This window comes from Myotis daubentonii, chromosome 15 (genome assembly GCF_963259705.1).
Source record: "Myotis daubentonii chromosome 15, mMyoDau2.1, whole genome shotgun sequence".
Classification (NCBI taxonomy): domain Eukaryota; kingdom Metazoa; phylum Chordata; class Mammalia; order Chiroptera; family Vespertilionidae; genus Myotis; species Myotis daubentonii.
The window spans coordinates 52,521,207-52,541,094 of record NC_081854.1 but is presented as its reverse complement, the minus strand read 5'-3'; the positions used below and the strand labels follow the sequence as shown (position 1 = coordinate 52,541,094).

The 19,888-nt window shown below is 59.8% G+C and overlaps 2 protein-coding genes across 7 annotated transcripts in view; both read left to right on the top strand.

Annotated features, from left to right (window-relative positions):
* Positions 1 to 14,706, top strand: part of ADGRG1 (adhesion G protein-coupled receptor G1) — a 35,936-nt gene extending 21,230 nt beyond the window's left edge. For 3 of the 5 annotated variants that reach the window (XM_059667945.1, XM_059667944.1, XM_059667946.1), the window contains exons 2-14: positions 5,169 to 5,267; positions 5,997 to 6,419; positions 7,961 to 8,117; positions 8,693 to 8,840; positions 9,337 to 9,465; positions 9,792 to 9,908; positions 10,139 to 10,184; positions 10,414 to 10,517; positions 11,253 to 11,371; positions 11,807 to 12,075; positions 12,283 to 12,391; positions 12,844 to 13,112; positions 13,287 to 14,706. In XM_059667945.1, the coding sequence (XP_059523928.1) occupies positions 5,204 to 5,267; positions 5,997 to 6,419; positions 7,961 to 8,117; positions 8,693 to 8,840; positions 9,337 to 9,465; positions 9,792 to 9,908; positions 10,139 to 10,184; positions 10,414 to 10,517; positions 11,253 to 11,371; positions 11,807 to 12,075; positions 12,283 to 12,391; positions 12,844 to 13,112; positions 13,287 to 13,417 (2,085 nt within the window). In that variant the 5' untranslated portion in view covers positions 5,169 to 5,203 and the 3' untranslated portion in view covers positions 13,418 to 14,706. Of the gene's footprint in view, positions 1 to 5,168; positions 5,268 to 5,996; positions 6,420 to 7,960; positions 8,118 to 8,692; positions 8,841 to 9,336; positions 9,466 to 9,791; positions 9,909 to 10,138; positions 10,185 to 10,413; positions 10,518 to 11,252; positions 11,372 to 11,806; positions 12,076 to 12,209; positions 12,392 to 12,843; positions 13,113 to 13,286 lie in introns of those variants that run through there. The other 2 variants (XM_059667947.1, XR_009448909.1) reach the window with 2 other exon arrangements.
* A 2,159-nt stretch (positions 14,707 to 16,865) lies between these two features.
* ADGRG3 (adhesion G protein-coupled receptor G3) overlaps positions 16,866 to 19,888 on the top strand; it is an 18,283-nt gene continuing 15,260 nt past the window's right edge. The window contains exons 1-2 of one of the 2 annotated variants that reach the window (XM_059667941.1): positions 16,866 to 17,011; positions 18,629 to 18,809. In XM_059667941.1, the coding sequence (XP_059523924.1) occupies positions 16,951 to 17,011; positions 18,629 to 18,809 (242 nt within the window). In that variant the 5' untranslated portion in view covers positions 16,866 to 16,950. Of the gene's footprint in view, positions 17,012 to 18,628; positions 18,810 to 19,888 lie in introns of those variants that run through there. The other variant, XM_059667942.1, reaches the window with a different exon arrangement.

Genomic DNA, 19,888 nt, shown 5'->3' with positions numbered 1-19,888 from the left:
TCCCAGCTGGAGGCCGTCTGAGCAGCTCCCAGCTCCTCCTCAGGGCCAGCCCGCCCCCTCACAGCCTCTTCCCCTTTCTCCCCTCTGCTCCCTGCATGTGCACACGCGGTAACCGCGCTGGCGTGCACACCCACACGCCCACCCACGGGCACACTTACACTCTCCAGGTCTCACCCTCGCCCTCACCCACCCTCTCCCTGTCCCTCTCCCAAGGCCCTCTGCCCGGGGCTCAGGGGGACCCGCCAGCTGCTGATACTGTCCCCCCTCCCCGCCCCCCAGTAGAAGCAGCTGAGGACCAAGCTGGGGCAGGGAAGGGGGCCGGGTCCTCTCCCCCTGTCCTCCCCCCAGGCTCATGCCGATGCCCCACAGGGGGTCCCACCCTCCTTGGCTGCCTTCTCCCCACCCGCCGCCTCCTGCCGGCTGTCTTGGGAGGCCCCGTCTAGGTTCCAGAAAGAGTGACACATCTCGCCACCGGGGTGACAAGAGGTTCCGCCTGGACACAGCCTGCTGGCCCCCGGCCCAGGCTCTGCCACTTACCCGTGGAGTGATCTGGGCCAGGCCCCACCCCTCTCGGAGCTTCTCTAGAAAACAGGGCTCTGGGTTTGATCCCAGGCTTGCCCGCCCCCCCCTTCCCCCCCCTCCCCCCGTGGTCCCAAGCCTGCAAGGGTTGATCACTGGGACTGGAGGGACTCTTGCTAAATCCAGCTCCCTAGTCCCAGCCCAGACCCTCTGGGCCCTAACCTACGGGAGGGGGGCAAGAAAGGGGGGAGGGGGGAGAGGGAGAAGAGGGGGCTGTGAAAATGCATTTTAGTCAACTCCCTTGGGGGGCCTGACCCACACCACAGGCAGGTTTGGGCCCCTGTGATGTGACCTCATGACAACGGGGTTGGGTATTGTAACCCCCCCCCCCAAGAGTTGAGAAGTGAATTCTGGTGGGGGGTGGGGGGTTGGGTAGAGCTTCCAGGAGAGGGTGTGTGTGAAGTGACTCTCAGATGAGTGGAGCTGTCGCAGGGGTCGGGAGGCAGAGGGACAGGAGGTGGGTGAGGCAGTGTCTGCATAGGGAAGGAGGAGAGGGGCGGGGACCAGGCCCCCAGCATCCTCCTGGAGGGGTGCCTGCCGGGGAAGGCTTCACCCCAGGGCCGCCAGGTCCTGTCCACTCAACTTCCACCTCCGTCCTCTGAGGAAATGGCTTTTCCAGGAGCAGGGCCCGGGCTAGCGGTGGCTCAGTGACTCGTGGCTGGACACGGTGGGCAGAGGAAGTGACTCAGGCCCCGGGGGGAGAAAGTGAGCTGTGGGTCTCTGCCCATGGCCCCCTCCCCACCGCGAGATGGGCAGGGCTGGGCCTGAGCTGGAGCTGGAGCCTGAGCCCCTCTCCTGGCCCAGACAAGCCCTGGGTACTCGCTGCTCCCTCTGATCCTGGGGGATCCCGTGACGGTGGTCCCCGCTGTGTCAGGCTGGGCCTAACTGTTCTCTCTGCGTGTGTTTAGGAAAAGCCTGAGGTCAGGGACAGCTGCCCTGGGAGGGGAGCTGGGGGGTGGGGGCTCCCCGAGGGGCTCGGCCCCCAAACCCTCTCTCCCAGGTTGGAGTTCTCTGCACTGCCTCTACTGCCCCCCACTTTCTCTCCTTTGCTTTGGGGGGTCTTCCACGCCAAGGGCATGTGCAACCCGGGGAGCTTTGTCTGCAAAGAGTTCTCTAGAGCGAGACCCAGGGCCCTGTCTTGACTCCCCCCGTGGTGATCATGGAACAGATAGCCCTTCTCTAGCCTCAGTTTCCTCATCTGCAAAATGGCCAAGCAGTGGGACCAGCCTCGCCAGGTGGCTCGGAGGACTTCATGGGCTAGTGTAGAGGGTGCTCTGCTGTTATCATCGAGCCTGGCCAGTGCTGTGTGAGGGGAGACGAGGGTCTGGCCTGGGGACCAGCCGTTGGTTGGCTCTAAGAGTATTTGATGGCCGAGGCCTGTCCAGCTCTGTGGGTCCCCAGATCCAGAGACTGGGGACAAGGTTCTGGCCACGCGGCCCATGTGGAGGTTCAGGTATGGGGTTCAGCCTGCAGAACACAGACCCCCGCCCTCATTCCCACTGAGCCAGGTGGAGGCACATGGGGTGGGGACCAGGGCATCCTGGAGGTGCTGGAGTGTGTGTCCTGCATCATGGGAACTCGCTGTACTGCCAAGTGGGCAGCGTGGGGTGGCAGACGTGCCCTCCCCCTGCCCGATCTGGGTTGGGTCTTCTCCTGTCTCAGTCCACTCTCCTGTCCCCTGGGTCCTGCGGGCAGCCTCAGGTCCGGCTGGGAGGAGGGACTTTTCTGGGTGGGGTTTCGGTTTTCCCGTTGTGCTCCGGGAAGGAAGCTTCACGCTCTGAGAATTTCCCGGCTCGGTGCTGCGGAGGCCGTGGACACGGGCTGGGGCCGGGCTGGGGGGCGGGGGGGGGGGGAGGGGGGAGGGGCGACACAGGAAGGGCCTGTGACAGCCGGGAGATAGATATTTATTTAATACATTTTTATTGATGTCAGAGAGGAAGGAGAGGGAGGGAGAGCTAGAAACATCAATGATGAGAGCGAATCATTGATCGGCTGCCTCCTGCACGCCCCCGACTGGGGATCGAGCCCGTAACCCGGGCGTGTGCCCTGACCGGGAATCGAACCGTGACCTCCTCGTTCATATGTCAGTGTTCAACCCCTGAGCCACGCCGGCTGGGCATATACAGAGATATTTAGCTGACACAGGTGGCTTCTACAGCACACATGGCCCTGTTCTAAATCCTTTACGGCTATCAACTCATTTAATTCTTGCAATGACCGCTGAGGTAGCCTTGATTTTTAGTGCTATTTACAATGAGGAAACTGCGACCCTGTCCTGGGACCTAGTCTACGGACAGTGGTCGCTCACTTTGAAGGTCAGTGTGCCAGAGAGCTGCGTGCCTGCTGGCCAGCTCCATCCTCGCCTGCTGTGCGATGTTAGGAAGTGTTGGCCCTCTCTAGGCCTCAAATCTAAGAGCCATAACATGGTCGGGGTGAAGGGGTTCAATGGGGGGGGGGGCAAGGGGACATCTGTAATACTTTCAACAATAAAGATACATTTAAAATAGAATAAAATAAACGCCATAACATGGAGAATTTGGGCCACCTTCTCAAAGTGATGTGCGAACTACGAGTTCACAGCATAAAGCAGAGGTCAGGGAGGCTGCCTGGAAGAGGTGACATCTGGATAGGGAGTCAGAGGTAGACAGCGACAGAGGCTGGCTGAGAGGAGAAGGAAAGGGGGTGGGGCAGGAGGGACATATTTCTGTCCTGGATGCTGTGTTTCCTTCCTCTGGTCTGGGTGGCAGAAGGCAGTTTCAAAAGGGGTCAAAATGTTCAGAGCGGCCACAGCGTGAAACCTGAAAAATCACAACCTAGGAAACAGTGGCCGTTCCCTAAAACACTTTCACATCCTTCTTCTAAGGGGTCCTGTGATGCCACCAGAGCAGGACTATGAGCCCGACTGACCAATGATGGGATTGATGAGGCCCAAGAAATGAGGGTTCCATTACACGTAGAAGACTAGCTGTAACTTGAGGGGGGGGAGGCAGGTTAGTTCGAGGAAGGCACGGCCCAAGCAGGAGACAATGAGCTCTTGCCTGGGTCACACCTCCCTTTAACACTACCCTCAACTAGGCCATTTAAATGCCACCTCTTCCTGGAAGCCCTCCTTGGTTTCCACCAAACTCTCACTCCACCCGTGCGCCTAGGTTTCCAGGCTTCCCTTCGTCTGGCCTGTGGCAGGTGATTGCATCTGTCACCATGACCATATGCAGTTCCCCACAGGATGAGGGTGCCTGTCTGCGTCTGGCACCACCCAACTTGGTTAGAGGGCCAAATGGCAGCGGCAAAGACCAAGCCACCCGGCATCTCTCTATGCGTGCCAGGCACACAGGTTCTCGGCCAGGCACCACAGTTCTGACCAGGCAGGAAGAACTCCTGGCTTCTGGGCAAGTCACTTAACCCCCTGGACCTCAGTATGGCCCACGTCACAGGGTTGGAGAGGATTAATATAGGTACGAGGGTGGGGTGGGCCAGCACAGGCTGGCAGAGAGTAGGTGCTCAGCTAATAGAGGCCATGGGGGGTCAGAAGAAGTGCCCCCTCCACCCCGGGGTGGAGGTGGAGGTGGAGGTGAAGGTAGTTGGGCCACCCCCCACTTGAGCCATAAGGTTGAGTGTCTCCCCTTCAGATTGGGACAGTCTCACAGCGGCACCAGACACCCAGAGCCCTGGAAACTGGCTCCCCCTGGTGGTCACGATGAGAAGCGCCCTTCCCCTCTGGCCCCTGTAGAGGGCGCCATGGACGCGCTGATTCTTCACTCTCCTTTCACTTGTTCACCCCACCTCCCTGCTCTCCGCTGTCCACAGAGATGGATTGGGAGGGAGCTCCCTGGCGGGCTGAGGAGGGCGTGCACCATCCTGCACCTCCTGGGAGGCTAGTAAAGGGCGCCCTGGCCAGTGGTGGGAACCAAAGGAGGCCAGGACCGCCAGCAGAGGGATTTGTGCTGGGTGTTGGGGGTGGGGATGGTGAGGTTCCTGGGGAAGACTCTGAGAGCCCCCTTTCTCCTGAGTCGCCTCCAGGTGGCGCTGTGGAGCCTTCCCCACCAGATCCTAGCGAAGAGGACCCTAGCCTTGCCCTGCTGGGTTCAGAGAGACCCCGTTTTCTGTGACTTCTACAGGGTCCTGTGGCAAGCAAGAGGTGCAGCCAGGGCTTGAACTTGGCCGGGCTCTGGTCAGCCACAGCCTGTTTTTAACAACAACAAAAAAATTTTTTTTTAAATTGATTTCAGAGAGGAAGGGAGAGAGAGATAGAAATATCAATGATGAGAAAGAATCATGGATCGGCTGCCTCCTGCACACCCCACACTGGGGATCGAGCCTGTAACCCGGGCATGTGCCCTGACTGGGAATCGAACCCTGACCTCCTGGTTCATAGGTTGATGCTCATCCATTGAACCATACCAGCGGGGCCAGCCACAGCCTCTTGATGCTCAGCTTCTGGCAGGTTTGGGGGGAGGGGGTGTCCGCGGGCTCTTTCCACACTTGCCTCCCCACCTCACACCCCCCGTGCTACACGGCCTCCCCTCTGCAGGGCTGGCTCAGCCTCCCTGTGGGTCAGGCCCCTGGCTAACATCCCTGCTGTCTTTCAGGCAGTGACTTCCCAGGGTGACTCCTAAGGCGGACGATGGCTGCCCCAGCGCAGGTGCAGACAGGGCCGCTGCTGCTGGGTCTGCTGCTCCTGGTTCAAGGTAGGCTTTCCTGGGACAGCTGGGACTGGCATCAAAGGCCCCCATGCCTAGGCCAGCGGCCAGTGCACCCCTAAGCCCTTGGGCAGGCACAGGCCTGCAGACACAGCTTAGCAAGTAGATGGTACCTTTGAGAAAAGAGGAGGTCCCCCCCCTTTTTAAAAAAAGAATAGTTTATTGATTTTTAGAGAGAGGAATGGAGAAGAGAGAAACATCGATTGGCTGCCTCCTGCATGCCCCCTACCGGGGACTGAGCCTGCAACCCAGGCATGTGAGCTGACTGGGAATGGAACCAGCTACTTTTCGGAGCACGGGACAACCCCCAAACAACTGAGCCACACCGGCCAGGGCAGGGCACCCCCTTTTCTCTGGCAGATGTAGTTTGCCGATGCACCGCTTGGGGTGGGGATCATGGACTGGGTGTCCGCCCCACTCACTTTGGAGCCAGAACTTCCTTGTGCAATGCCCAAAAACCTGTCTATAGCAGCATGGCCTCATCAGATACCCGATTGCTATTTTAAAAATGCTTTGCCTTAGAAATGATGACTTTTGAGTTCCTTCTTTTCATATTTTGAAGCCAATGATTTTTGAGCAAGGCCACTCACATTTTTTGTGGGCCCTCTGAGGTGCTGACCTTTGAAATGTGTGTGGGTCCCAGATACTGGGCCCCTGTGTTCTGCCCCTCCCACGGCCCCTGCCCCAGAGTCCCATCTGCAGTGTCTGCCTCCTCAGGTGCCCATGCTGGGGGCTTCCGGGAGGACTTCTGCTTCTGCGGCCAGCGGAACCAGACGCAGAAGAGCAGCCTCCGTTACGAGCGGTGGACACAGCTGCGCATCTCCGTGGAGAACTCGGAGGAGGCCCTCACAGTCCACGCCCCCTTCCCTGGAGTCCCCAGGGCTTCCCACTTCTTCCCCGACCCCAGGGGCCTCTACCATTTCTGCCTCTCCTGGAAGCGCCACGCTGGGGAACTGCACCTGCTCTACGGCAAGAACGACTTCCTGCTGAGTAACCAAGCCTCCCGCCTCCTGTGCTTCCAGGGCCAGGAGCCGATCCTGGCCCAGGGCCCCCGGATGCTCGCCACCTCTGTCAGCTCCTGGTGGAGCCCCCAGAACACCAGCCTGCCCAGTGCTGTCGGCTTCACCTTCTCCTTCCATGGTAAGCCAGGCAGGAACAGCTTGTGCAAAGGCCCTGAGGCAGGGAAGGCAGAACGCAAAGCAGGCTGGGAAACGGACAGGCTCTGAGGTCCACTCATGGAGAGCGGGCTTCGTTCACAGGCAGTGGGGAGCCACTGAAGGTGCCTGAGGAGGGGGAGGGTGTGATCCAAGGTGTGTTTCAGGAGATTCTCGGGAAGGGAGCGGTGAGGGTGGAGGGGGCCAAGTCCCATCCGGAGGCTGCGGGAAAGGCCCAGGTGAAGGAAGATGGAGTCTGAACAGGATGGGAACAGAGCGAATGGAAAGAAGGGACTGGCTGTCAGGAGCCAGAAGATGTTTGTCCCCATTTCACAGAGGGGGAAACTGAGGCACGGAGAGGCACAGAGTTGCACAGCCAGTAAGTGAGGGAGCCAGGGTGTGAACCCAGCAGCTGATTGGCATGGGGCGGGGTATGGAGAAGAGCAAGAGAAATCAAAGTTCTGGAAAGCGGTGAGGCTGTCTCTGAGGGGTGAAGACCGTGTCTGCCCCCGCCCCCCACCCCGCTGGGTGTGACCGGTGTGATGTGGCCCCACCTCCCTTTAAGTACTGGATGGGGGGCAGGGAGGAGAGGGTGTTCAGAAGGAGCTGAAGGCTTTATTGGGGGGGTCTAGGATTTCCCTGATTCTCTTCCTTCCAGGCAGATCTGGCTTGGGGTGGGGGCTCTCAGGGGTAGGGCCTGGGGGACATGACACTTTGACGATGTTAGCAGCTCCAGGCGCGTGAAAATGCTGGGCGAGCAGGCTGGCTTTTGGCCCCGGCGCTGTCCAGTGCAGCAGACCAGGCGGGGTTGTCAATGGGGTGCCTCACCTCCAGGCTGGGATTCTGTCCCCGCCAGGGAGGGTTTAAGGCCAAGCAGGCCCAGCTGCAAAGAGCAGCCTGAAGGACGGATCTGGCCTGGCCTCGCTTGGCCTGTACAGAGGGTTGTTTTTTGTTTTGTTTTTTAAATGAGTCAAAGGTTGCAAATCACCTAAAAATCAGGCTTTCCTCCTTATAAATTCGGATGTGGCTCCCCAGGGCCTGTCTTCCTTGATGGCGGAGGATGTTTGTCCCCATTTCACAGAGGGGGAAACTGAGGCACGGAGAGGCACAGGCCCCCCGCCCCTCAACATGTGCTCGTCCCCATTTGACCACCCAAGTCTGCAGCCCTGGGGTGCAGGGGACCCAGGCGCAGGGCCTGGAACCTGGTGTCGGGGAGGCTGCGGGTGTGGAGTCCCCAGAGCCACCACATGAGGCCCCCCCCCAATCCCTCTTGAAGGGACCCTGGCACAGGCTCTCCCAGCTCCTGTGTGTAGTCAGCAGGGCCCCTGGGTGGGGGTGCCCCACGTCACTCGGCCGGGGTGGCTGGAGGTTCCTGGCTGGCCGGCCGCCTCTCTGAGTAAGTGGGGAGCCCAGCCTATCTGGTAGAGCCTCCGTTTTTCCTTCCATAAAATGGGAATGAAGCTTTCGGAGTAGCGGGAGGCCTGAGAGGATCATGAGTGTGGCAGGGACCTCAACCAATAGCCTTAGCTGGGTCTGTCCCCCCAGATCCTCCCCACACGGCCTCCCACAATGCCTCGGTGGACATGTGCGAGCTGAAACGGGACCTCCAGCGGCTCAGCCAGCTTCTGAAGGCTCCGGGGAAGATCCCCAGGAGGCCCTCGGCCACCCCCACCCACTCCAGCCAGTGAGTGTGCACCTGGGCAGCTGGGGCCTGGAGTGGGAGGCCGGGTGGAGACCGCGCCTGGGGCCGGAACTTTCTTCTTGTCCTTCCATCTCCTCGTGGAGGAGCTGGGATTCAGCCTGCAGGCCATGCCCCACACCTGCCTGAGTGTGGGGCAAACACCACTCCTGCCGTCCAGGACAGGATGCCCAAGCCCTCTCCCCAGCAGTGAAGGACGAAGGATGGGCCCATTTTACAGTTCAGCAGACTGAGGCCCGGGGATGGTAGGGCTGCTCCACGGCCTCAGAGTAGGTCCATCCAGGCAGAACTGGGCCCAGGACAGGCCCCCACCCCCACCCCCCTTTCCTGTTTGCCTGGATGTTCCCGCTTCCTCTCTCCCTCCTGCCGGTCATCCTCTCTCCCTCCTGCAGGTCATCCTCTCTGTTTTTCTCTCCTGCCCCCTCTCTCCTCTCCCCTGACCCCCTTTCCCTCTCCCCATCTGCCTCTTTCCTGTGTATTGCCCTGTGGCTCCCTGCTCGCCAGCCTGGACACCCCCCCCCCCCACCCCCCAGGAGTCACCACCTCTCTCCCCCCGTCAGGCAGCTGCAGAGCCTGGAGTCGAAGCTGACCTCCCTGAGGTTCACAGGGGACACGGTGTCCTTCGAAGAGGAGCGGGTCAACGCCACCGTGTGGAAGCTCCAGCCCACAGCCGGCCTGCGGGACCTGCACCTCCACTCCCGGCAGGAGGTCAGGGCTCAGATCTGCCAGGGCCGGAAGCAGATGTGGAGGCCGGGGAGGGGCGTGCTAGATGTATGCTGACAAGGAGGGAGCCAGGCCCAAAGAATTCCCTTGGTCAGGGGCTACCCCTTGGGGTGGGGGCGGGGCCTGGTCTCTGCATGAGGGGCACATCTGTGCGGACAGAGACCGCCCCCAGAACGCCTGTGCATGACATGGTCTCTTGCGTGGGCCTGGTGAGCTGGGAGCCACCCACACCCCACACACGAGGATGCTAAAGGCAGGATTGGCGTCTGAAGCCCGAGGATACCGTGGGATTGCCTCAGGCCTGTTTGCCCCTGGGGGCCTGGGCTCTAACCAGAAGCTCCCCGGCTAATGCTGGCGCCCACGAAGGAGGGGGGAGAAGGGCTGCTGTGAGTCAGGCAGCAGCCCGGAAAGTGTGTGCGTGGGAGGGAGTGGGGGGCGTGGGGTCTGCCTCTGGCTGACCCTAAGGACACTCTGTCTGCAGGAGGGTCCGGGGGAGATCCTGGAGTACTCGGTGCTGCTGCCCCGCGCGCTCTTCCAGACCAAAGGCCGGAGGGGGGAGGCTGCCAAGAGACTCCTCCTGGTGGACTTCAGCAGCCAAGCCCTGTTCCAGGTACGCGCCCCCCCCCCACCCCCCTCCCCGGGGAAAGCCGTGTCTGTCTGACGGAAAGATGGAAGGAAGCGTGGAGCCCAGCCCCTCCTCCAGGAGTCAGAGCCCTTCCTCACAAAGCCAGAAATTGGCCCGCACCGTGCACATCTTCCCGGGGAGGGGGGGGGGAGGGTCTGAGTGGCATTGTTCTCACTAAAGTGTAAATGACTATCCGTGCAATCACTGTTCCCAACGGGAGACCCAGCATGCCAGCGACAGGAGCTAGAGAGCCTAGGGGATTCTGGGCCTTTCTTCTCAGCCCCGAACCGCCCTCCCCCCCCCATATCTAGGACAAGAATTCCAGCCAAGTCTTGGGGGAGAAGGTCTTGGGTATTGTTGTGCCGAACACCAAGGTCGCCAACCTCTCGGAGCCCGTGGTGCTCACCTTCCAGCACCAGCCACAGCCGGTGAGTGTGAGCAAACCGGCCAGGAGACGGGGTCCCCTTTGGCCATGTTTTCCTTTCTTTCCTTTCCCCCTCTCTTCTGAATCACTGGTCTTTAACGAAATGATCGACTGGCCAATCAGCCAGTCAGGTCCAACTGGGGGGGAGGAGGCGTGTGTCCTAACATTGACTTCCTGTCTGGCCCACGAAGGGGTGGACTGTAATGGATGCACTCTCCCTTCTGGTCCCTACAGAAGAACGTGACGCTGCAATGTGTATTCTGGGTTGAAGGCTCGGCATGTGAGTGTGGAGGGGTCTGCCCTGGGCAGGTACCTGGAGGGTGGGGGGCATGGGGTTAATCAGGGAGGGCTTCCTGGACAAGGTGGGCTTTGAAGAGGGAGTGATGGCAGATGAGGGATCTGCCGGGTGGAGCAAAGGCTCGGGAGAATGATACAGTCATACATTTGGGGGTTCAGTGGGGCCCTGGGAGACTGGGCTTGATCAGAGCCCCTTGCTGTCCCCTCCCCAGTGACCGGCCCAGGGAGCTGGAGCAGCGCCGGGTGCAAGACCATCAGCAGAGAGATGCAGACGTCCTGCCACTGCGACCACCTGACCTACTTTGCAGTTCTGATGGTGAGCTCTTGCTGTGTGCCCGCCACCCCTCAGAGAGTCTGTCACCCATTCCTCACAACCACCCCTGAGGTGACTCCTGTTCTCCCATTTTATAGATAATGAAACAGAGGCTCAGAGAGGTTAAGCAATTTCCCCGAGGTCACACAGCTCCTAAGGAAAGGAGCTGGTCTCTACAACCCCATGCCGTTTATCGCCAAGTTCTGGCGCATGACAGAAATGCAGATTCCTGGCCCTGACCTAGAATGCCGATTCCTCGGGGCTGGGGTGGGGCTAGGAGAGTGCTTCTAAGGAGCCCTCGAGGGGGTACCGAGGTCCAGAGTGGAGGCCCTTGGGTGGGCATGAGTTCCCCCAAGATCTCAGAAGCTTTGTGTCCGAGGTCCCCGTTCTCAGAATCTTAGAACCCAGAATCTGAGGGACCAGAGTGGCCGTCAGCTCTTCCTGGGGGCTGGTGCTTTCTCCATCCCAGACACCTTAATCCTGCATTGAATGTTGTAGAAAACTAATCAGTGCCCGGGAAGAAGAGGGTACCTGGTGAGGGCCCCTGGCCTTTGTGGGTCAGGGACCCGTTGGGGAATGTGCTGAAATCTATAGGCCCCTCCAGAAAATGCACTCACAGGACCGCAGTCTGCTCAGTCTGGGGAGGGGGTTCACAGACCCTTGAGGCCGCCCCCCCACGGACCACGGGCTCATGGAGGGGGCACACCGAGGCAGCACTGACCTGTCTCGTGGACCTAGGTGGCCTCCGTGGAGGTGGACGCCGTGCACAAGCACTACCTGACCCTCCTGTCGTACGTGGGCTGTGTCATCTCTGCCCTGGCCTGCGTCCTCACCATCGCCGCCTACCTCTTCTCCAGGTAGGACTGGGGAGGGCGGCAGAGGGGAGGGAGGCCCCCAGGCCAGGACCCACCACCATGGAGACCTGCCCTGGAGATGGGTGTGGTGGTGGGAGCCGTGAGAGGTGCTGGCTGCTGGCCCCTGGGCACCACCTTCCCTCCTCAGACCTGTGGTGTGTGGGTAACAGCATTTCCCCCTGACTTTGGGAGCATCTGGTGGGTTGTAGTGGCTGATTTGTCTATTTTGCTGTCTGGCTAAGGCTGCTGTTAAATGCACATAGTAGGTGCACAGGCACAAGTGGGGAATGGCTTGGCTGCAGTCAGAAATCTGTGTGTGAGGTTTTTGTGTGTGTGTAGTCTGGGAAGGCTGCCTGGAGGAGGAGGAGCAGGTACTCCCTCCTTCCCACACTGGTCACAGGATAACCATTCCTCTTGTTCCCCCCACCCCCCATGCAGGAGGAAGTCTCGGGATTACACCATCAAGGTGCACATGAACCTGCTGCTGGCTGTCTTCCTGCTGGATGTGAGCTTCCTGCTCAGCGAGCCGGTGGCCCTGACAGGCTCCGAGGATGGCTGCCGCGCCAGCGCCATCTTCCTACACTTCTCCCTGCTCGCCTGCCTCTCCTGGATGGGCCTGGAGGGCTACAACCTCTACCGACTGGTGGTGGAGGTCTTCGGCACCTACGTCCCTGGCTACCTGCTCAAGCTGAGCGTCGTGGGCTGGGGTAAGTCGGTGCAGGGTGTTGGTGGGCCCCCAGACCTGCCCTGGCTTCTGGCCAAACCAGGCACCTGGCTGTGCTTCTCCACCTAGCTCTCTGGCGGCTTCCTCACTGCTTCCTTCCCCCTCCCCCACCCTCAGGCCTCACCAGAAGGCAGGGGAGGGGTGAGCCTCACAGGGTGGGAGATGGAGCTTCACCCTTTGCTGTCCACAGGCTTCCCCGCCTTCCTGGTGACCTTGGTGGCACTGGTGGACATTAACAACTACGGCTCCATCATCCTGTCTGTGCAAAGGACCCCAGAGAGTGTCATCTATCCTTCCATGTGAGTGGCTGTGTGTGGTGGGGGCAGGAGTGCCTCACCTTTGTACCATCTATATTATTACTTGCTTTAATATTTTCCTTTAAATCATCTAACTGTTGATTTAAAGATATATATTTTTTTAAATTGTCTTATCAACTACAAATCGGAAACCAGCATCACTGTCAGACACAGAGAGTAATCATACAGACAGACACGGGACGAGGAAGCCCTAATACCAAATGCCGGCTGATGGCTGTGAGCCGGAGGCCGGCTCTTTGTTGAAAAGGGAGACTAGCAAGAGTAAGAGGCAGTAACAACACATCAGCGCCCAACGGAGTGCTCCCGGGAAGGAATAAAGGAGATCGGAGGACAGAGTGACTTCTCACCCCGTGAGCCCCTGGTGTTCAAAGCAGTTCCCCTGCACCCCCCTGGGCCCGCCCAGCCCGGCACTGAGCCCCCACCCTGGTCCGCAGGTGCTGGATCCGGGACTCCCTGGTCAGCCACCTCACCAACCTGGGCCTCTTCAGCCTGGTGTTCCTGTTCAACGCGGCCATGCTGGCCACGATGGCGGTGCAGATCGCGCGGCTGCACCCGCACACCCAGAAGTGGCCCCACCTGCTGACGCTGCTGGGTCTCAGCCTGGTCCTCGGCCTGCCCTGGGCCCTGGTCTTCTTCTCCTTTGCTTCCGGCACCTTCCAGCTGGTCGTCCTCTACTTCTTCAGCATCATGACCTCTTTCCAAGGTAGGCGTGGCCTGGTGTCGTGGGTGACCGCGGGGTCACGTCGGTGCAGGGAGCCTGTGTCCAGAGGAGGGCAGGGGGCGGGGGGCAGAGCTGAGTCGAGGTGACTCTGGGAGGGAGACGTTGGGGGGACGCTGCCGCCCGCCTGCTGAGCCCCGTGTCCCTCGCCGCCTACAGGCTTCCTCATCTTCCTCTGGTACTGGTCCATGCGGCTGCAGGCCCAGGGCGGGCCCTCCCCTCTGAAGAGCAGCTCGGACAGCACCCGGCTCCCCATCACCTCGGGCAGCACCTCGTCCAGCTGCATCTAGGTCGCCAGCCCGCCACCCGGTGTGAGGGAGCGGCGATGCGGCCTCGCACCACTGCCGGCGCCCCTGCCGCCGGCCCCGGGACCTCAGAGGGCTGGAGCTGTCGCATGGCGGCCGGACTCCCGGGCTGGGCCTTCTGAATTGGCCCTCGGACCACCGGGCTCTTGGGCTCCCTCTCAAGGGGCGCAGGAGTGGGACCATCCTCCTGGCCGCCCTCGCCTGGGGCTGAAGGCCGGGCTGAACTCGCCCGCCCTGGGCTCAGCCTTCGTGGCTGGGGGTCGGGAACCGCCGGCCCTGGAGTCAGATGGTGGACCTTGGTGGCCTGGCAGAGGCTTTGGCCTCGTGCCTCTGCCCAGGACGGAAGTGGGCCGTGGCTATCCTGTTTCTGGTGACCACCAGGAGGGCACTCTGCAGCCCCTGTCATTTTAACCCAAGGGTGGCACCCAGAGTGAAAGGGATTGGGGCCGAGCTTCAGACGTCGGCAGGAGGAGACTCCTACCTCCACCCCTACCAGCAGCAGCTGCTCTGCGGCTGAGCTCAAGGCTTTGTGCTCTGTCAGCTTCCCCACCCACCCTCTCCCCTCCCCTGTCCTCCACTCACAGCCCGGGGTCCCCAATTCTAATGGTGTATTTTGGGGCGTGGTTCCCCAGAGCTGCCTGTGCCTGCTGTAAACCTTTACCTACTGCCCGGGCCTTTGCGGGCCCCTGACTCAGGCTTAGGATAGGTGTTCTGGGCTAGTTCCGTTTGTCCACCGGGGCCTCTCTGTAAGCTGCATCACCCTCGTTCACTGCCAAGCCCATACCTCTCGGGGGACCTCAGCTGCCCCCAAGGCCCGCTGGTGGCAGGAACCGTGGCACGTGGTGGAGTAAGTCTGTTTCCACCCCAGCACCCTGCAGACGGAGGTGTATCTCAGCTGGTGACACCGGCCTAGAGACCATCGCAGTTCACTCTGCTGGACACAGAGGGTCAGAACTGGTCACCCCCACCCCCCTGTGACCTCCTAGCCTAGTGTGTGAAGTGTGCACGAGACCAGAGCTCCTGGAGCTACAGGCATGGGGCTGGGGGAGCCATCCGCCTGGCGGGAAATCCAGGAAGACTTCCTGCAGGAGGCAGCATTGGATCTGCATCTCAGCCTTAGAGATGGGATTTTCTTTGTAGTTACTAATTCATTTGCCTTTGATATTAAAAAGGAAGTGATATTCATTGTAGAGAATTTGGAAAGCGTAGAAGAGTGTAAAGAAGAAAATAAAAGTCTGCTGTCGTCGTCACCTAACAAATGGATGTAAACATTTTGGGGCGCTGCCCCCGAGTTTCCTTCTCTGCTTCTGTTAAAAGTCACTGATTGGGAAACGTGAATGAGAGAAGAGGACTATGTGTGTGTGGGGGCGGGGGGGGGAGGCGGGGGGGGGCACAAAACAAAATACCTACTGGACAAGGGGAAGGATAAATGGCAACTGGGTGTCAGTGTTGGGAGGCAGTGCGGAGCGGTGGGGTCTGTGGTGAACTGGACATGACAAACCCACACTGAGGAGCAGCTGCGGCTCATCTCCAGCCGGTCGCTGCCTCGCAGGGACGAGAGCCTGCATAGCCAGACCACCTGCCTTTGATGAGAAACGAGAAATCCACCTTGGGGTGGTGTCAAATCCCTGGATTTTAAAATGGTGGCCGATCCAAAAAAATTCGCTGGCCCAGGGAATCACACTTGAGGGCTGAATTCAGCTCTCGGCTGGTCCGCGTGGTGCGTGTCACCAGTTTCTGGACCAGTGTGAGGCACCGGGGCTGCAAGGATGAAATGACTGAACGATTCTCCCATCACCCACCGCCTCCAGCCTGGCGCGGCCAAATCTGCCCGCCCCATCCCGTGACACAGGTGAGGCAGGTCAAACACTCTGCCCGCGTGAGTTCTGGGAGCAGTCGTGTTGGATGGTTGCTATTCGTGCCCCGGCCTTCCTGGCCGGTGCAGGTCCGCCTCCGAGCTTTCTGCCCTCCGCGGTCTCCTCCCTCCGCTCCCAGCTGCCCCGGGAGGTGTGTGTGAGGTGTGCCTGGGACCCTCTGAGGGTTTGGGTGCCTGGACGGGTCTCCGGGGGTGGGCTCAGCAGGTAACAATTCACAGAGCCCTTGTCCACGGCCGGGGACCTGGGGTGGGTAGGCCGGCAGGCTGCTGGGTGGGGAGGTGGGGCAGGCCCAGTGGCTCCCATCTGTCCTCCCAGAGGACATGCCTGGGGCCCCATGCCAGATTCCTGCCTGCCACCACACCCCACAAGTGACCCCGACATGCCCTCCCCAGCCCTCCTCAGGCCCAGAGGGCCCAGCTGGGGACCGAGTCCTGTCCAGACGCCATGTGGGAGGAAGTGGAAATAGAGGCCAGTCGGGGCTGGGCGGGTCCCCATGAGGCCCCCAAGGCAGAGCAGGTCTGGCTCTGGCCTGAGCTGGCGGGGGGACTGATCACATGCACCTCCTTGGCGGGGTGCCCTTTACCTTCTGATCTCAAAGCGGCGGTGGACCCATGCCAAGGGCCTTGGCCTCATCCGCAGGCTTCCTTGGGGCCACCAGAGTTGGGGACGAAGTGGCCAGCCCCTCCCTTCCTTCATGCCCAACCCCATGTGTGTCTGCTGCCCCGACTTCCTGCCTGGGCCACCGGATCATGGGACAGCCAGACAATGATAGAGATGATAGAGGCCACGCCAAGTGACCGAACAATTCACTGGCATCATCTCATGAGATCCCCACGCGCCCCTGAGAGGCTCAGAGTAACGGACAGCTCAGGAAAGCCAGGAAGTGGCCAGGACAGACGTCAGCCCAGGCCTGGCCAATCCCCAGAGCCCGTGCTCTGGTCCTCGCCCCCTCCCGGCCTGCCTCTCCCGGTGAGAAAGGGCCCGGACCCCTGGGCTGGCTCCCTCTCTTCTCCCAGCCCCCAGCAGGCATGGATTTGAGCCTGGCTTTGTTCGCACCATAGGTACCATAGGCGTGGGCGAGAGAGCACAAGTTCCAGCCACGTTGCGCCTCATCCCTGTAGCCAGGCTGTGTGCCCGCGTGTATGGGCCTCCTCAAACTCTGACCCAGTCCTGGGCGGCAGCCCATTGCCGTTTGCTTACAGAGGAGGAGACAGAGGCTCAGAGAGGCCCCTGGCTTGTGAGAGGAAGGTCTGAGCTGGGTGTGCCTGACTCCAAAGCCCGTGCTCACCACCACTCCCCAGCGGCCGGCTCTTGTGAGGCCTCTGTGGCCACGGGGCCGCAGCCCCACCGCACCCTCCCCGGCAGGGCCAGGAGCAAGTGCCCCGGTGGGTTCAGCAGCTCCTGCCCAGTCAGGCTCCCTCTGCAGGTGGTCACAGAATGGGGTGAGAGGGGAGCACTGCCCAGTTCCCCACACCTTTCACAACCCAACCGATGGCGCCATAGAGCAGGAAGGATTACAAAGAGGCCACAGGAAGCTCTGACGCTGCAGGGGTGGGTGGGGGCAGGAGGGCTCTGCAGAGCCTGGGACCAGAGGATACACGGCCACAGGGCTCCCTCCAGAGTGGACAAGGCTGGCCAAGGATGGTGCCGCCCAGGGCCCTGGGGGCACTGCTTCTCTCGCTCCTCCTGCTCCTGGCCTCAGGTGAGCGACTGGCTCCTCATGCCCTCCTGCCAAGCCCGGAGACCCCATGCCAGGGGCGAGGATGGGTAGGGAGGGGGCTTGAGTTAGATGCCATCCTGGTAAACTTTGGTTCTCCGGGCCTCAGGTCAGTGCCCTGGGGATGGAGGGAGCATGGAGAGTGCTCCCCACTATACCACCTGCACTGTAGCTCCCTGGCAGTCCTGGCTCTGGGACATGGGTGGGCCTGGGACATAGATGGGCTCTGGGACATGGGTGGGCCTGGGACATAGATGGGCTCTGGGTCACGGATGGGCCTGGGACACAGTTGGGCCCTGGACAAGCTCTTCTCCAGCTGGCCTCTGAGCTCTGGGAAGCGGCAGGGGAGCTGTAGAGCCTGAGGCCTGGCAGGGCTTACACTGCCCTCCCACCATCCTCCTCCGGCCCCCCTCCCTGTCCCCACAATGGCCCCACAGTCCTCGGGCACCCAAACCAGGAACAAGACTCGTCCCGCCCGCTTCACTCTTGGCCTTGCACACATGTGGCCGTTGTCCAGGGGCAGTTTGAAAACCCCAGGCCTTGTCCTTGCTGCTCTCTTTCCCAGGAAAGCTGTGCTCCAGCCCCTGCCCACCTGGCCAGCTCTTATTCATTTCCCTGTTGCTCTGGGAAGTCCATGGTGATCCCTCAGGCAGAGGGGGAAAAAACCTACTGCAGGGAGCTTTATCTGGACAAGGGAGAGGCAACTTGGTGTCGGTGCTGGGGAGGCAGTGGGGAGCGGTGGGGTCTGTGGTGAACTGGACTTGACAAACCCACACCGAGGGGGCAGCTGCTGCTCATCTCCAGCCGGTCGCTGCCTCGCAGGGATGAGAGCCCGTGCAGCCAGGCCACCTGCCTTTGATGAGAAATGAACACCTACAGTGGGTTATGTCCTTGATGATCTCTAATCTCCCCCGCAAAACCCATTGGCCTCATTTGACTGATGAGAAGATGGAGCCTCAGAGAGTTTAAGGAACTTGTCTGAGGCCACACAGCTTGCATGTGACCCAAAGCTTCCTCTCCAGCCCCTGTCCCAGGTGAAAGGGAACGGAACTGGAAGTCATGGAAGCTGGTTGCTAGTCCTGGAGCCATCTCCAGCTAGCTGGTGACCTTGCCCCAGTCACTATGCTACAGGGGCCTCCGTTTACTGTATCCCCTACTCCAGGAGGTCGCCATGAGGGTTGTAATGGAAATGGGGGAGAATGAGGCAAACCAAGACCAATACAGTCATAAGGCCACAGTTGCAAGGGCTTTGGAAAGGCTGATGTAAAACAACTACAAAAAGCCAGGCAGACTTCCTGGAGGAGGTGCAAAAGGGTACTATCACTAACATATTAAACCTTTTATCTACAGAGCCACATGCCCAAGCCCTTTGTACACACTTTCTCCAAAGCATCCCACTGACCCTGTAAGAAGGAGAGGGGGGGCGGGGGTGGAGTGAGGGGGCAGGGGAAGGATCCTTTCACCTTGGACCCGAGGCCCAGGGAAGGTGTGATCCAGCTCAAGTGCACACCATCAGTGTGAATGGGCGGAGCTGGGGTTCCAGCCCATACCACAGACCCTGGAGCCCTTGCTGCCCCTTCACACTCTACGTCCCTCCCTTAGGTGAGAAAGATTTCAAGAACAAATCTGAGCAAACAACACAGTATGAGGAGCCCAGGAACGTCTGCCTGGGGCTCATCAACAAGGACCATTACGATCCCTTCGAGCTGATGAGCACTGCGAAGTGCTTCAACAGCTGCGTGCAGTTGGGGAGCGCCTCCTGTCACCTGGAAAACTTGCAGAGGTAACAAGGCCCTCTGAGCGGGAGCAGGGATCTGGGGTTGCTGCAGGGGCGGAGAGGAGGGACGGGACGGAGCTATCAGCCCCCACGACCCCAGAAAATGCTGCTCCCATCTCGCCCTTCCACCTTGTTGTTGGACACGCATATCTCTCTGACCCTGAGACGCCTCTGACTCAGTGGATACAGAGATACATCGGCCCCTGTCCCTGCCATTGGGAGCTGTGAAGGGACAGACACAGGCCCAAACGGTGATGACTCCAGAGTGTGGTCCTACAGAAGGGGGAACAAGGGACCAGGTTAGCTCAAAGGAAAAACGTCTGCCAAGGCTTCCTAGAGGAGGGAACCCAGGAAAGGGCTTTGAAGGTTGCATAGGAGTTTTCCAGTTGCACCCAAACAATGTTAGGAGATACGGGCAACCGAACTTCAGGGAGTATTGAGGAAGAACACCAGTGCTTTGAACTGTGAAAGAATCACGTGCTGGCGATGGAAGTAACAATGGGGAGGTGGGGCGGGTTGGGGATAGAACTGAAAATATAAGTTGAGACCAAAATATGAAGGGTTGTATAAGCTACACCAATGTGAGAAGGGGCGGGCCAATGCTGTATTTTATTTTTTTAATATATTTCTATTGATTTCAGGGAGGAAGGGAGAGGGAGAGAGAGAGAGAAACATCAATGATGAGAGAGAATCATTGATTGGCTGCCTCCTGCACCTTGGACCGAGTCGCAACCCAGGCGTGTGCCCTTGCCCGGAATCGAACCCGGGACAACTTCGGTCTGCAGGCTAACGCTCTTTCCACTGAGCCAAACCAGCTAGGGCTGTATGTATGTCTTGTCTTTTTATTTTCCTAATGATATCTTTTGAAGATCCAAACATTTACTGTGGATGAAGCCCAGTGTAAATTGTATGTGTGTGTGTTTGCTGTCATATCAAAGACATTTCCTCTAGCCCAAGGTGGCAAGGATTTTCTCCTAAGTTTTCTTCTACAAGTATATGGTTCTAGCTCTTATAATTAGGTTGTGCATTTGGAGTTACATTTTTGTGTACAGTGTGAGATACATGTCTAACTGTACATTATTATT